Source organism: Somniosus microcephalus, chromosome 8 (assembly GCF_052327205.1).
Source record: "Somniosus microcephalus isolate GS21.2 chromosome 8, FLI_Smic_1.0, whole genome shotgun sequence".
Classification (NCBI taxonomy): domain Eukaryota; kingdom Metazoa; phylum Chordata; class Chondrichthyes; order Squaliformes; family Somniosidae; genus Somniosus; species Somniosus microcephalus.
In genome coordinates this window covers 62,161,518-62,175,503 of record NC_140994.1, presented here as the reverse complement: position 1 = coordinate 62,175,503, position 13,986 = coordinate 62,161,518, and the positions used below count along the sequence as shown (strand labels likewise).

At 48.4% G+C, this 13,986-nt stretch overlaps 1 protein-coding gene across 2 annotated transcripts in view; it reads left to right on the top strand.

The window, feature by feature from the left end:
• rbp4 (retinol binding protein 4, plasma) overlaps nucleotides 1-13,986 on the top strand; it is a 28,915-nt gene extending 14,929 nt beyond the window's left edge. For both annotated transcript variants that reach the window (XM_085994803.1, XM_085994802.1), the window contains exons 5-6: nucleotides 5,354-5,566; nucleotides 13,794-13,986. In XM_085994803.1, coding sequence (XP_085850929.1) covers nucleotides 5,354-5,566; nucleotides 13,794-13,807 — 227 coding nt within the window. In that variant the 3' untranslated portion in view covers nucleotides 13,808-13,986. The remainder of the gene's footprint in view (nucleotides 1-5,353; nucleotides 5,567-13,793) is intronic.

Here is a 13,986-nt window from a genome sequence, read left to right as displayed (position 1 = left end):
GCTGGTCCCGACTGGTCTCGGGCCTCGCCTCTCTCCGGTTTTTATACCGGGCTCCGACTCGCTGCTCCCGACTGGTCTCGGGCCTCGCCTCTCTCCGGTTTTTATACCGGGCTCCGACTCGCTGCTCCCGCTGGTCCCGACTGGTCTCGGGCCTCGCTGCTCTCCGGTTTTTATACCGGGCTCCGACTCGCTGCTCCCGCTGGTCCCGACTGGTCTCGGGCCTCGCCTCTCTCCGGTTTTTATACCGGGCTCCGACTCACTGCTCCCGCTGGTCCCGACTGGTCTCGGGCCTCGCCTCTCTCCGGTTTTTATACCGGCTCCTCCTAGCTGCTCCCGCTGGTCCGAACTGGTCATTATCACACTGTTGTTTGTGGGGCCTTGCTGTGCGCAAATTGGCTGCCACATTTCCTACATTACAACAGTGACTACGCTTCAAAAGTACTTCATTGGCCGTAAAGCGCTTTGGGACATCTGGTGGTCATGAAAGGCGCTATATAAATACAAGTCTTTCTGTTACCAGGCATATCATTTTAGGCCCAACCAGTCCCCATCCACCACCACCCTCCTCCGCCTGGCTGAACTTGTTCTCACATTGAACAACTTCTCCTTTGACTCCACTCATTTCCTCCAAATTAAAGGTGTTGCTATGGGTACCCGCATGGGTCCTAGCTATGCCTGCCTTTTCGTGGGATATGTGGAACACTCTTTGTTCCAGTCCTACTCTGGTCCCCTCCCTCACCTCTTTTCCGGTACATTGATGACTGTATCGGTGCTGTTTCCTGCTCTCGCCCTGAACTAGACAATTTCATTCACTTTGCCTCCAATTTCCACCCTTCCCTCACCTTCACATGGTCCATCTCCGACCCTTCCCTTCCTCGACTTCTCCGTCTCTATCTCTGGGGATAGGTTATTGACCAACATTCACTACAAGCCCAGTGACTCCCACAGCTACCTGGACTACACTTCCTCCCACCCCGCCTCCTGTGAGGACTCTATTCCATTCTCCCAGTTTCTCCGTCTCCACCGCATCTGCTCCGACGATGCCACCTTCCACACCAGTGCTTCCGACATGTCTTCCTTTTTCCCCAACCGAGGATTCCCCTCTACCGTGGTTCACATGGCCCTCGATCGGGTCCGTTCTATCTCCCGCACTTCTGCCCTCACCCCTGCCCCTCTCTCCCGGAACCACGATAAGGTTCCCCCTGTCCTCACCTTTCACCCCACCAGCCTCCACATTCAACGGATCATCCTCCGCCATTTCTGTCACCTCCAACATGATCCCACCACCAAACGCATCTTCCTCTCCCCTTTCAGCATTCCGTAGGGACCGCTCCCTCCGAGACACCCTAGTCCACTCCTCTAGCACCCCCAGCACCCCTTCCCCTTCGCCCGGCACCTTCCCGTGCAAGCGCAGGAGATGCGACACCTGCCCATATACCTCCCCCCTTCCCACTATCCAGGGCCCCAAACACCCCTTCCAGGTGAAACAGCGATTTACTTGTACTTCTTGCAATCTAGTATACTGTATTCGCTGCTCACGATGCGGTCTCCTCTACATTGGGGAGACCAAACGCAGATTGGGTGACCGCTTTGCGGAACACCTCCGTTCAGTCCGTAAGGGTGACCCGAGCTTCCGGTCGCCTGTAATTTCAATTTACTGTTCCATTCCCACTCAGACCTCACCGTCTGTGGCCTCTTGCATTGTTCCGTGGAAGCTCAGCCAGCGTAAACTCAAGGAACAGCACCTCATCTTCCGATGAGGCACTTTACAGCCTTCTCGACTCAATATCGTGTTCAACAATTTCAGATCATAACCTCGGCCCCTATTATATTTTTATATTTTTTATCCACACTTTTGGTTTGTGCCTTTTCCTTTTTTTTCTCTCTTCCCACATGGCAGCTGTCTTTCACTCTGCCAGCGCATTTCACACTTCATCTAGAGCCATTGTTTGTTTATTTACCTGTCCCATTACCATCTCGTCTCACCTTGAATATCTCTTAATGTCTCTTCTTTCATCCCCTCCCCCGTTTCCCAGCCCCCAAACTACCTTTTAATCTGTTTCATTTCCTGCCTTTTTTCTCAGTTCTGAAGAAGGGTTTCGACCCGAAACATTGACTCTGTTTCTCTCTCCATGGATGTTGCCTGGCCTGCTGAGTTTTTCCAGCGTTTTCTGTTGTTATATCATTTTAGAGCCAGCTTGACCACCAAGTGACCCCGTTTACTTCCCTTTCTTTCTTCCAAAATACAAGATGCTGTCCCACTGGTATAATGGCCCATAAATACAAGATGCTGTCCCACTGGTATAATGGCCCATAAATACAAGATGCTGTCCCACTGGTATAATGGCCCATAAATACAAGATGCTGGCCCATAAATACAAGATGCTGTCCCACTGGTATAATGGCCCATAAATACAAGATGCTGGCCCATAAATACAAGATGCTGGCCCACTGGTATAATGGCCCATAAATACAAGATGCTGGCCCATAAATACAAGATGCTGGCCCACTGGTATAATGGCCCATAAATACAAGATGCTGGCCCATAAATACAAGATGCTGGCCCACTGGTATAATGGCCCATAAATACAAGATGCTGGCCCATAAATACAAGATGCTGGCCCACTGGTATAATGGCCCATAAATACAAGATGCTGGCCCATAAATACAAGATGCTGGCCCACTGGTATAATGGCCCATAAATACAAGATGCTGTCCCACTGGTATAATGGCCCATAAATACAAGATGCTGGCCCACTGGTATAATGGCCCATAAATACAAGATGCTGGCCCATAAATACAAGATGCTGTCCCACTGGTATAATGGCCCATAAATACAAGATGCTGTCCCACTGGTATAATGGCCCATAAATACAAGATGCTGGCCCACTGGTATAATGGCCCATAAATACAAGATGCTGTCCCACTGGTATAATGGCCCATAAATACAAGATGCTGGCCCACTGGTATAATGGCCCATAAATACAAGATGCTGGCCCACTGGTATAATGGCCCATAAATACAAGATGCTGGCCCATAAATACAAGATGCTGTCCCACTGGTATAATGGCCCATAAATACAAGATGCTGTCCCACTGGTATAATGGCCCATAAATACAAGATGCTGGCCCACTGGTATAATGGCCCATAAATACAAGATGCTGTCCCACTGGTATAATGGCCCATAATTTCTGATTGGAGGCTTCCTGCGTGTGGATGCCCCCTATCGGGAAAAAATCTACGTCCTCACCTGAGGGCTCCTGAGGTCCGGACTCTTCCGCTCCTGGTGCGCGCACGCAAAGGCCCAGATATCCCAGGGGCGCATGCGGTTCGCAAACATCCCTGGGATCACGTGGGCCAGGCGAGCCAATTGGAGAAGGAAATCCCCCTTCATACGTTTGACAGGTAGACCTGTCAAAAGTATGAATGGGCATCACTGAAAAAAGACACTACAACATTAAATACATTTTTAAAAAAACCATCACGTTTTTAAAATGAGTTACAATTATGAACTCATGAAAAAAATAATTTAAAGTTTTTTACGGGGCTTAAAATAAACTTATCTTTTTTTAAAGTATTTTTTAAATTATAAATGAGTAAAAAAAAACTTTTAAAAAACTTTTTAAAACTCTTATGCTGATAAAAGCAGGCCTTACGCCTGCTTTTACCAAGCGTAAGATTTTTAAGGGATTTCAGCGGACGGAGGTTCTGCAGAAAGCGGAACTCTCCACCCGCAGAGGCCCTTCTCCAGGGCAGGTGTCCGATCTGTCAAGAGCATTCTTGACTGATCGGAAGTGCCGGTTTTCAGTGCATGCACTTCGGTACACACCCATAGGGACCGGAAAATACGGGCCAATATTTTTCTATTGCCAGGGTAAGCCACTTTAACCTGGCAGAATAATTCCCACAGTCTGGTTCATTTACAATGCTGAATGTAAATCATACACTTTCATGCAAGACAAACTCCTTTATCCAGTTATTCATTTAACTACTAACAGAATCCCTGTTTACATTACCATACAATAAAACCCTCTCACCCAATAAACTAAGATTATGTACATTTCCTTGTTTTCTTTCCATAGTTCCTTTATCATTTTGTTTTTTCCTGCTATTTTTCTCTTTTGGTCAGAACAACATAAAAGAATATATAAATATACTTGGGTAGAGTAATGACAAAACATGGAATAACACAGGTGCTCAGAAATGTTGATTTTTCATATTTGTTGACAAAGCAAGTTCTGCTCTGCTCCAAGCAGGATTGGTCCTTGGATGTGTGCCGCAGAAGTGAGCACGCATCAGTGGACTTCTGAGGATCCTGCTCTCCTGGTACTGGCATTACTGGCCTAGGTAACTGGTCTGGCTTTGCAGCTCCACATATGTGACATAAAATCAGACAGACAGTGTGCAAACAACAACTTGCATTTATATAGTGCCTTTAAGGTAGTAAAGCATCCCAAGGCGCTTCACAGGAGCGTTATCAAACAAAATTTGACACCGAGCCACATAAGGAAATATTAGGACAGATGACCAAATGCTTGGTCAAAGAGGTAGGATTTAAGGAGCATCTTAAAGGAGGAGAGAGAGGTTTAGGGCCTAGGTAACTGAAGGCATGGTCACCAATGATGGAGCGATTAAAATCGGGGCTGCGCAAGAGGCCAGAATTAGATGAGCGCAGATATCTCAGAGGGTTGTAGACTGGAGAAGGTTACAGAGCTAGGATGGGGCGAGACCATGGAGGGATTTTAAAACAAGGATGAGGATTTTAAAATTGAGATGTTGCCGGACCAGGAGCCAATGTAGGTCAGCGAGCACAGGGGTGATGGGTGAACGGGACTTGGTGCGAGTTAGGATATGGGCAGCAGAGTTTTGGATGAGCTCAAGTTTATGAAGGATGGAAGATGGGAGACCGGCCAGGAGAGCATTGGTAACAGTCAGCCACTATTGTAAGTATACCAATCTGTCCATTAGTTTCCAATACAGTCACTGGTACCTGAAACTTCTCTTCATGTTCATCCTAAGGTCCAAAGGTACCATGCTCTTCCTCCTCCCTGTATTTGGGTGAAATCAAATCGTCTTATACTGTCTCAAACCCATTCTCTCCTGGGACCTCAAGACTGAAGAATTTCTTAATTCCCTCAGTCTTCCTTTCCTCCTGTAACCTACACGCTTTCAAAACTCAAGCTAATCCCTACGTCTTGATTTATCTTGTCTCTCTCCTACTCTCTTCACCTTGTGCTGTCCTGCACTATACGCCATGGTCCTTCATCTAGGTTTTTCGATAATAATCAGGGACTAGGTTAAATTGCTATTCATTAGGGTAAAAAATACATTACAACATGTTTCTTTATTTCAGATGATGATCACTGGATTGTTGACACTGATTATGATACCTATGCCATCACGTATACATGCCGAAAGCTGAATGAAAATGGAACTTGTGCAGACAGCTATTCATTTGTGTTCTCGCGGGATTTTAAAGGACTGACCCCTGAAGTACAACGCATAGTCCGAAAACGGCAAGAGCATCTCTGCCTGGCATACAAATATAAGCGTGTCGCTCAAACAGGTAAATGTGTTGAAAATTGTGGTTGTGTTCCATTGTAAAGTGCTATGTAAACATTCCAGTGGGGATTCGTATGTAAAATGTCTACACGGAGTTGTGATGCTTCCCTCTAATGGTAAGAGGTACTCTAATAGGATTACCAATGTTAATCTGATCACTGGCCTGTAATGGCTCCCTGTAACACCACACTTTACTCAAAATCCTTCCAGTCTTCAGCATTGGAGTTGCAGGCCTTGCACCACTGATGGTGCTTTCAAGTCTCTGTCTCAGCTCCCAGCTCCACCACCCATCGGGGTAGGTTTTTGTCTTCACAGCATGGGCTGTAATCTGGTGGGGTGGAACGCAAACCCTTGATAGAACCTGCCTGGTTTTCATTCCACAATGGAATAAGAATCAAATGGGTTCTATATAGGGTTGGGCGATCTGCCTCACCAGAATACCGCCCATGCAGTGAAGACAAAAATCTACCATGTAGTGTCACGGTAGGGTTCCATCTATCAATACTCAATCTTTCTTTTGACAGAGGTAAGTAGGTTTTTCATTTTGAATTTAAATTTTTCAATATTCTTTCTTTTGGCATTTTATGTGGGACCCAATCCCCTGCACCTGAGAAAATGACTCCCACAGCTGGAATCACGGTTGTCTCCCAATTGCCCACTTAACCTCACCAGAGGAAAATGGCACTCGTCACCGCCACCTTCCCCTTTCTCCCCTCCTCCCCCTCAGCCAGTCATCCCATTTCCAAGGACTCCCACAGTAGCCTCTGGCCTGCTTCCTCTGGGTCTACTGGTCCTTTCATCTGGCTCCGCCATTCATTCCCTCTCTGTAACCCCCCAACCTCTAATCATGCTTCACCTCGGCATCTAACACTGCTCTACCTCTTTCCAGTTTCCAATTATGTTTCATCTCCCCCGCCCCCTGCTCACCTTGGCCTCTAACGCTGCTCTACCTGGCCTTCCGCCCACTAGCCATGCTACACCTCCCCACAGCCCACTAACCCTCTAGGCTATAACTATGGTCTACACTCTGTGGTAAACCACTTTTATCGTTCACTACCGTTACACTATGGTTATCACTGTTATATCGTTACACTATGGTTATCACTGTTTACACTGTTGTATCACTACATGAGGTCGCCTCTTGCCACGCTGTTATACCTGGGCTGACCACTGCTGACTCCGCCCATAGCTCCGCCTACTTGCCCAGGTATAAAGGTGGTCGACTGGCTGGTATTCCTCCTTGTTGGATCCGATCACCCACGAGGGTGGGCTCTGTTATTTAGCCAATAAAAACCTATAGTTACTTTCTTAACTCGTCGCTTTTCATTGGATGAATTGATAGGTATATCAATTTTATTGGCTAAATTTTAAAAATGTCTAACGAACCGTCAGACCAGTCAGACGCCCAGCTACAACAGCCACAGCAGCCGGCCTGGCTGCGAGCCCTCCGACCGCCGTACCTGGATCTAAACCCACAGGCAGCAAACTCAGCCCTCGACTTCAAACACTGGCTGAGCTGTTTCGAATCCTACCTGGGAGAATCCGGCGTGCCTCAGAGATCCAAACTAAGAGTGCTGACCGCCCAAGTGAGCCCTAAAGTATTCGCACTCATACAGGACCTTACTACATACGAGGCCACCATCAACCTGCTGAAACAGCAGTACCGGAGCCCGGTAAATTCTATGTATGCCAGACACCTCCTAAGATCCCGCCCGCAACAGCCAGGAGAGTCTGTAGATGAATTTTTACGGGCGCTACAAACACTCGGCAGGGACTGTGACTTTAAAGCGGTAACGGCTGCAGAAAATACTGAAGAGAATATCCGCGATGCCTTCGTGAAAGGCCTTCGGTCCGACTACTCACGGCAAAGACTGCTCGAATCAAAGGACCTCGACCTGAACACAGCTGCAGCCCTCGCCCGCTCCCTGGAAGTGGCCCATCGGGACCTCGAGGCGTATTCCAGGTACTGTACTGCGCGACCCTGGGACTCCGGCCCGACCCCGGCCGTAATACCCCTCGCAACGCCGCCTCCGGGACCTACCTCGGCGTCGGCGTCCCAGAACCGATCGGGACCGCCACCCCCGGTACCGGCTGCAACATCGGACCCCCGCGATCGGGCCGCCGGCTGCTTCTTCTGTGGCCAGGCGAAACACCCGAGGACGCGCTGCCCTGCGAGAAACGCGACTTGCTCCCATTGCCAGAAGAAAGGCCACTTCGCTAAGGCCTGCAGGGGGAGAGCCACAGACGCCAGCGGTGCCTCATGCGAATTGTGGGGGCGGCCATCTTTCATCCAGGCCACAGATGCCAGTATCCCCTCGTGTGAGTCGTGGGGGTGGCCATCTTTGATCAAGGCAACCGACACCAGCAATGCCTCATGTGAGTTGTGGGGGCAGCCATCTTATTCAACCTCGTGGGCGCCGCCATTTTGTCCACCACAGTCGACCGCCACCTTGTCGCCAGACCCGACCACCGCCTCACCCGCAGACTACAGCAGCTCGCTCAGCCATACACTAGCCTCCGTCACACTGGACCAAGCTCGCCCGCATCACCTGTCCAAGTCCATGATGGACATCAAAGTAAACGGCCACGCCACGACCTGCCTGTTCGACAGCGGAAGCACGGAGAGTTTCATACATCCAGACACGGTGAGCCACTACTCCCTCACTGTCCGGCCAACGCGCAACCGGATCTCGATGGCATCGAGGTCCCATTCTACAGACATCAGCGGCTACTGTATTGTGACCCTGTCGGTTAGGGGCACGGAGTATAAAAATTTTAAACTCCTCGTCCTGCCCCAGCTCTGCGCTGCCGTCCTACTAGGGCTGGACTTCCAATCCCACCTGCAAAGTGTCACTTTGGCATACGGTGGACCCCTCCCCCCACTCACAGTCGACAACCAGCAGCCTTTAAACCGCCCACCGCATACCACCTGCGGCCTATCCACCCTCAAGGTCCCGCCCCCCTCCCTGTTCGCTGACCTCACCCGCGACTGTAAACCCGTCGCCACCAAGAGCAGGCGGTACAGCGCCGGGGACAGAGCTTTTATTAGCTGTGAGGTGCAGCGTCTCCTGAAGGAGGGCATCATCGAGAGGAGCAACAGCCCCTGGCGTGCCCAGGTCGTAGTCGTTAAGACCGGCGATAAAAACCGCCTAGTCATCGACTACAGACAAACCATAAACCGGTACACCCAGCTGGACGCATACCCGCTTCCCCGCATATCTGATATGGTCAATCAGATTGCGCAGTACCGGGTATTCTCCACCATCGACCTTAAGTCGGCCTATCACCAACTCCCTATCCGCCCTGAGGACCGCCAGTATACAGCCTTCGAGGCGAACGGCCGCCTCTACCACTTCCTTAGGGTTCCCTTCGGCGTCACCAACGGGGTTTCGGTCTTCCAAAGGGAGATGGACCGGATGGTTGACCAGAACGGGCTGCACGCCACGTTCCCCTATCTAGATAACGTCACCATCTGCGGCCGCGACCGGCAGGACCACGATGTTAATCTGAAAAGATTCCTCCGTACGGCCCAACGGCTGAACCTCACCTACAATAAGGAGAAATGTGTGTTTAACACCTCGCGCCTTGCCATCCTCGGCTGCGTAGTAGAGAACGGAGTCATCGGCGCCGACCCCGAAAGAATGCGCCCCCTCATGGAGCTTCCCCTCCCCCACTGTCCAAAGGCGCTGAAGAGAACCCTGGGGCTCTTCGCCTACTATGCCCAATGGGTGCCAAATTATGCGGACAAAGCCAGACCCCTCATGAAGTCCACCTCCTTCCCCCTGACGGCAGAAGCGTGCGCAGCCTTCTCCCTCATTAAGGGAGACATTGCTAAGGCCACAATGCACGCGGTGGATGAGTCTATCCCTTTCCAAGTGGAGAGCGATGCATCCGACTTCGCCCTAGCCGCAACCCTCAACCAGGAGGGGAGACCGGTGGCCTTCTTCTCAAGGACCCTCCAGGGCCCTGAGATCCGACACTCTTCGGTCGAGAAGGAGGCCCAGGCGATCGTGGAGGCTGTACGACGCTGGAGGCATTACCTGGCAGGCAAACGATTTACCCTCCTCACCGACCAGCGTTCGGTCGCTTTTATGTTTAATAACAAGCTGAGGGGCAAAATCAAGAACGACAAGATCTTGAGGTGGAGAATCGAGCTCTCCACCTATGATTATGATATCTTGTACCGGCCTGGTAAACTGAACGAACCCCCAGATGCTCTATCACGAAGTACATGCGCCAACGTGCAAACTGATAGACTGCAGACCCTCCACAACGACCTCTGCCACCCCGGGGTCACCAGACTTTACCACTTCATTAAGGCCCGCAACCTGCCATACTCCATCGAGGAGGTCAGGACCATGACCAGGAACTGCCAAACCTGTGCCGAATGCAAACCGCATTTCTTTAGGCCGGACAGAGCAAGCCTGATCAAGGCCACCCGCCCCTTCGAGCGCTTGAGTATCGATTTTAAGGGGCCCCTCCCGTCCTCTGACCGTAATGTGTACTTCCTCAACATCATTGATGAGTACTCCCGTTTCCCCTTTGCCTTCCCCTGCCCAGACATGACCAGCACCACGGTCATCAAATGCCTGAACGACCTCTTCTCCTTGTTCGGGTTCCCGAACTATATACATAGCGACCAGGGCTCCTCCTTCATGAGCGAGGAACTTCGCCAGTTCCTATTAGCGAGAGGTATCGCTGCAAGCAGGACCACCAGCTACAACCCCCGAGGGAACGGCCAGGTGGAAAGAGAGAACGCGACTGTCTGGAAGGCCGTTCTCTTAGCCTTAAAGTCTAAGGGCCTCCCAACCTCTCACTGGCAGGAAGTCCTCCCGGCAGCGCTGCATTCCATCCGGTCACTACTTTGCACAGCCATTAACGCCACCCCCCATGAACGAATGTTTGTTTTCCCCAGGAAATCGACTACGGGAACCACGCTGCCAACTTGGCTGACTTCTCCGGGGCCCGTCTTACTGCGAAAGCATGTGAGGGCCCATAAAACGGACCCCCTGGTCGAGAGGGTGGTCCTCCTGTACGCCAACCCCCAGTACGCCTACGTGGCATACCCAGACGGGCGGGAGGACACAGTCTCCTTACGAGACCTTGCACCCTCGGGCACCCCTGAGACACCACCGTTACCCCCCACCACCCCCCCAAATCCAGCCCAGGTAGACGGCATGCCGGAACCCCACGAGCCTTCGTCAACCACGCAGACACCAGCATTAACACCGGAGACTGCAACACCGCCGCCGCTGCTGCGCCGATCAGAAAGACTTACGAGGCCTCCGGACAGACTGACATACCCGAACTGGTAGTACACTTCACCCCGCCGGACTCAAATCTAAACAAGGGGTGAATGTGGTAAACCACTTTTATCGTTCACTACCGTTACACTATGGTTATCACTGTTTACACTGTTGTATCACTACACGAGGTCGCCTCTTGCCACGCTGTTATACCTGGACTGACCACTGCTGACTCCGCCCATAGCTCCGCCTACTTGCCCAGGTATAAAGGTGGTCGACTGGCTGGTATTCCTCCTTGTTGGATCCGATCACCCACGAGGGTGGGCTCTGTTATTTAGCCAATAAAAACCTATAGTTACTTTCTTAACTCGTCGCTTTTCATTGGATGAATTGATAGGTATATCACACTCTAGGGCCCCCTTCCAGTTCTTTCAAACTCTGGGGCCTTCCTCTTAGTACTACCAAACCCTTGGAACCTCTCCCTCCCCAACACTTCCAGACCTTGGGCTTCTCTCCACAAGGCTTTCAGACCATGAGACACCCCCCAGAGTACTTCCAGACCTATAACTTTCCCATTGCTGCCAGGTCCCATGAATTTCACATTGCTTCCAGATGCCGAGTTCATTCCTTAGTATTCCCAGATCCTGGAGCCTCTCCCAAGCGCTTCCAGACTCAGGAACACACCTTCCTAGTATTCCTGGACACAAGGGTTGCTCCCCTCCTGCTTTGAGACCCCAGCATATTCCCTGAATGATTAGACACCAAGACCCTCTTACCAGTGCAGCCAACCCCAAAATAAACCTACCAAAGGAAACCAAAACTGACCTAATCAAACAACTCAAAATGTCTTTTCAAAACTTTTCATTTGCCATTTTTCATAAACTCAAATATCCAGAACTCAAAATAACATTATAAGAAACATAAAAATTACATTTTTCACAATGACATGGTTTAGCTTACCCATAAAATAGTTTGTCTTTGAATGCCTTCATTCGTGTATTTACTCAGGGGCCTCATGCTCCCTCAAAATCCTGAGCTAGGGATAGATATTTTTCTCAGGGCTATCACTCTTATTAGCTGAAAGGAATTACCAGCTATCCCATGGCCTCCAATTCCCAAGCTGCCACTGTTGAAGTGCATGCTGCGTGAAATATTTTCCAGGATGCATCAGTGTAATTCTCTCAGTGCAATTGGAACTGTATCTTTTCTCATGCTGTGAAAAGGTTTGTATGTTCCTTTGTTCTTCCAAATGATTTGAAAACCAACTTGAAGGAGGAATTTCACTCGCTGAGAGAAGGTAGACATGGGTGGAGGAGGAGGAGACGTATTGGAAATGTATTTGGTACAATATTGCTCAAATGGGCAAACAAAATAGTAATCAAAACTATTTTCAAAAAATATTTTGAATTACCTAATTGGTTTGTATTTTTTTATTGGAAACTATTCCCTAACTACCAATTTTTGATTGTTAGTTTTGCACTCCCACTTGCTACTTGTTGATTGGTACATGCTGCATCTGTTTAATTGTGATTTGTTGGTATTTTATGAAAACAATATTTAAATAGAGCAGTTTACAACTGTGATGCACACTTTCAAATGTGATGCTTTGAATTGTGGCAGATGCATGCTAAACCTTGGCAGATTCCCAGTGACATTGCTCATGAGTAGTCTGGAGATGATTGTCATGTTTAGCTGCTAACCTTGGCTGTGCCTTTTAAGGCCACTCTTTGTATTCTATCTGGAAAAAGATTGGTCTACATGGGCAAATCCAGCTAATTGTAGCAGCTTGAAAACTCAAGGTCAGTCAGAGTGCAATTGTGACTACTTGTAAATCTCAGACTCCAAGTTATGAACTTTTTTTTTCTAAGGTTGTTTTGCATCTTTAGTCAATTGTTATATCTGGAGTCTGTGTGCTGATGTGCCATTTTAAAATAGGATAGACGTAGATATTATCTACAATATATATAAAAATCTTCTGAATGCATGCACTTCCTATCTATAAAACTATGTCTCCTGGTGTCACTTTTTCCTGTTCTAAATTCCTATGTCCATATTTATAGTAGAAACTGCCAATAGAAACTTGTAATGCTGTAATTATAGCTAGTGGTGGTGCTGTAACTCAGCCTGTGTTGTCGAGAAACTCCTGCTCCAACCATCTCTACTTCTCTGCTTCCCAAATTGCTGTAAGTTTTATTAAACTATAAATAATATAAAATCAAACTATTGCATAAAAATAAGTACAGAGAGTATGACTTTAAAATGGGGACTGAATTATGTCTGTGTCCTGGCCCAATTATCCCCCCCACCCCACCCCCACCTTCAAACCCCACTTTACCTGAAAACTATACTTGCTCTTGACTCCCCTTACACAATGCATTGGGAGATCAACAAGTAATATTTAAAAAATGGCACATCAATATATACGGACCTCACACTCCTAATGCCATGCTCCAAACATCACATGTTCTTACAGGTGCAAAAACAACCTTAAAATGCTGGGTGCTTGTCACCAGCAAATGAAATGACAACACACTCCAACTTCCATAGTTCCCTCACCAAACAACAATTCGTGAACGAGCAAAGAGTTTGCTATTAAGGCAGATTTGTGAGAATATAGTTTCAGAAGCAAGGCTCCATATGTTTTTGTTTTATTTCCTGTGCTCTACAAGGTGACGTTTTATTTGGTTTCACATCTGTCAAGAGTGAGATGAAATATCGGGGGAAAAAATGAGAAAAAAAGTTAATAACTTGGAGTCTGAGATTTACAAGTAGTCACTATTGCACTCTGACTGAGCTTGAGCAAGCCGCACTGTTAAATGCTTTTTGATTTATCTGTTGATTCTTTGAATATTCTTTACTTTCAATGTTTGTATCTTTGATTGAAAGGAATATTTACGCTTAACTATAGCAATCCATCAAAGTCCATGCTAGAGGTTGTTGATATCATGGTTACAGTGTCTGATGTACATTTTGCTTCATGTGCAGGTTCGTGCCCTTAGATCCACTGGATGATTGTCACCTTGGCAAAGATTGTGGCTGCGAATTTCGGTCTGCAGGACTGCTTCAGTCACCTTGTGAATATATTTTTTCTAAAACTCACATTTTAAATACAAGCGGATTTTCAGTCATGTATTACTTTCATGGTATTGTTGCTCTTCAAATAAAGTTACAACAAACA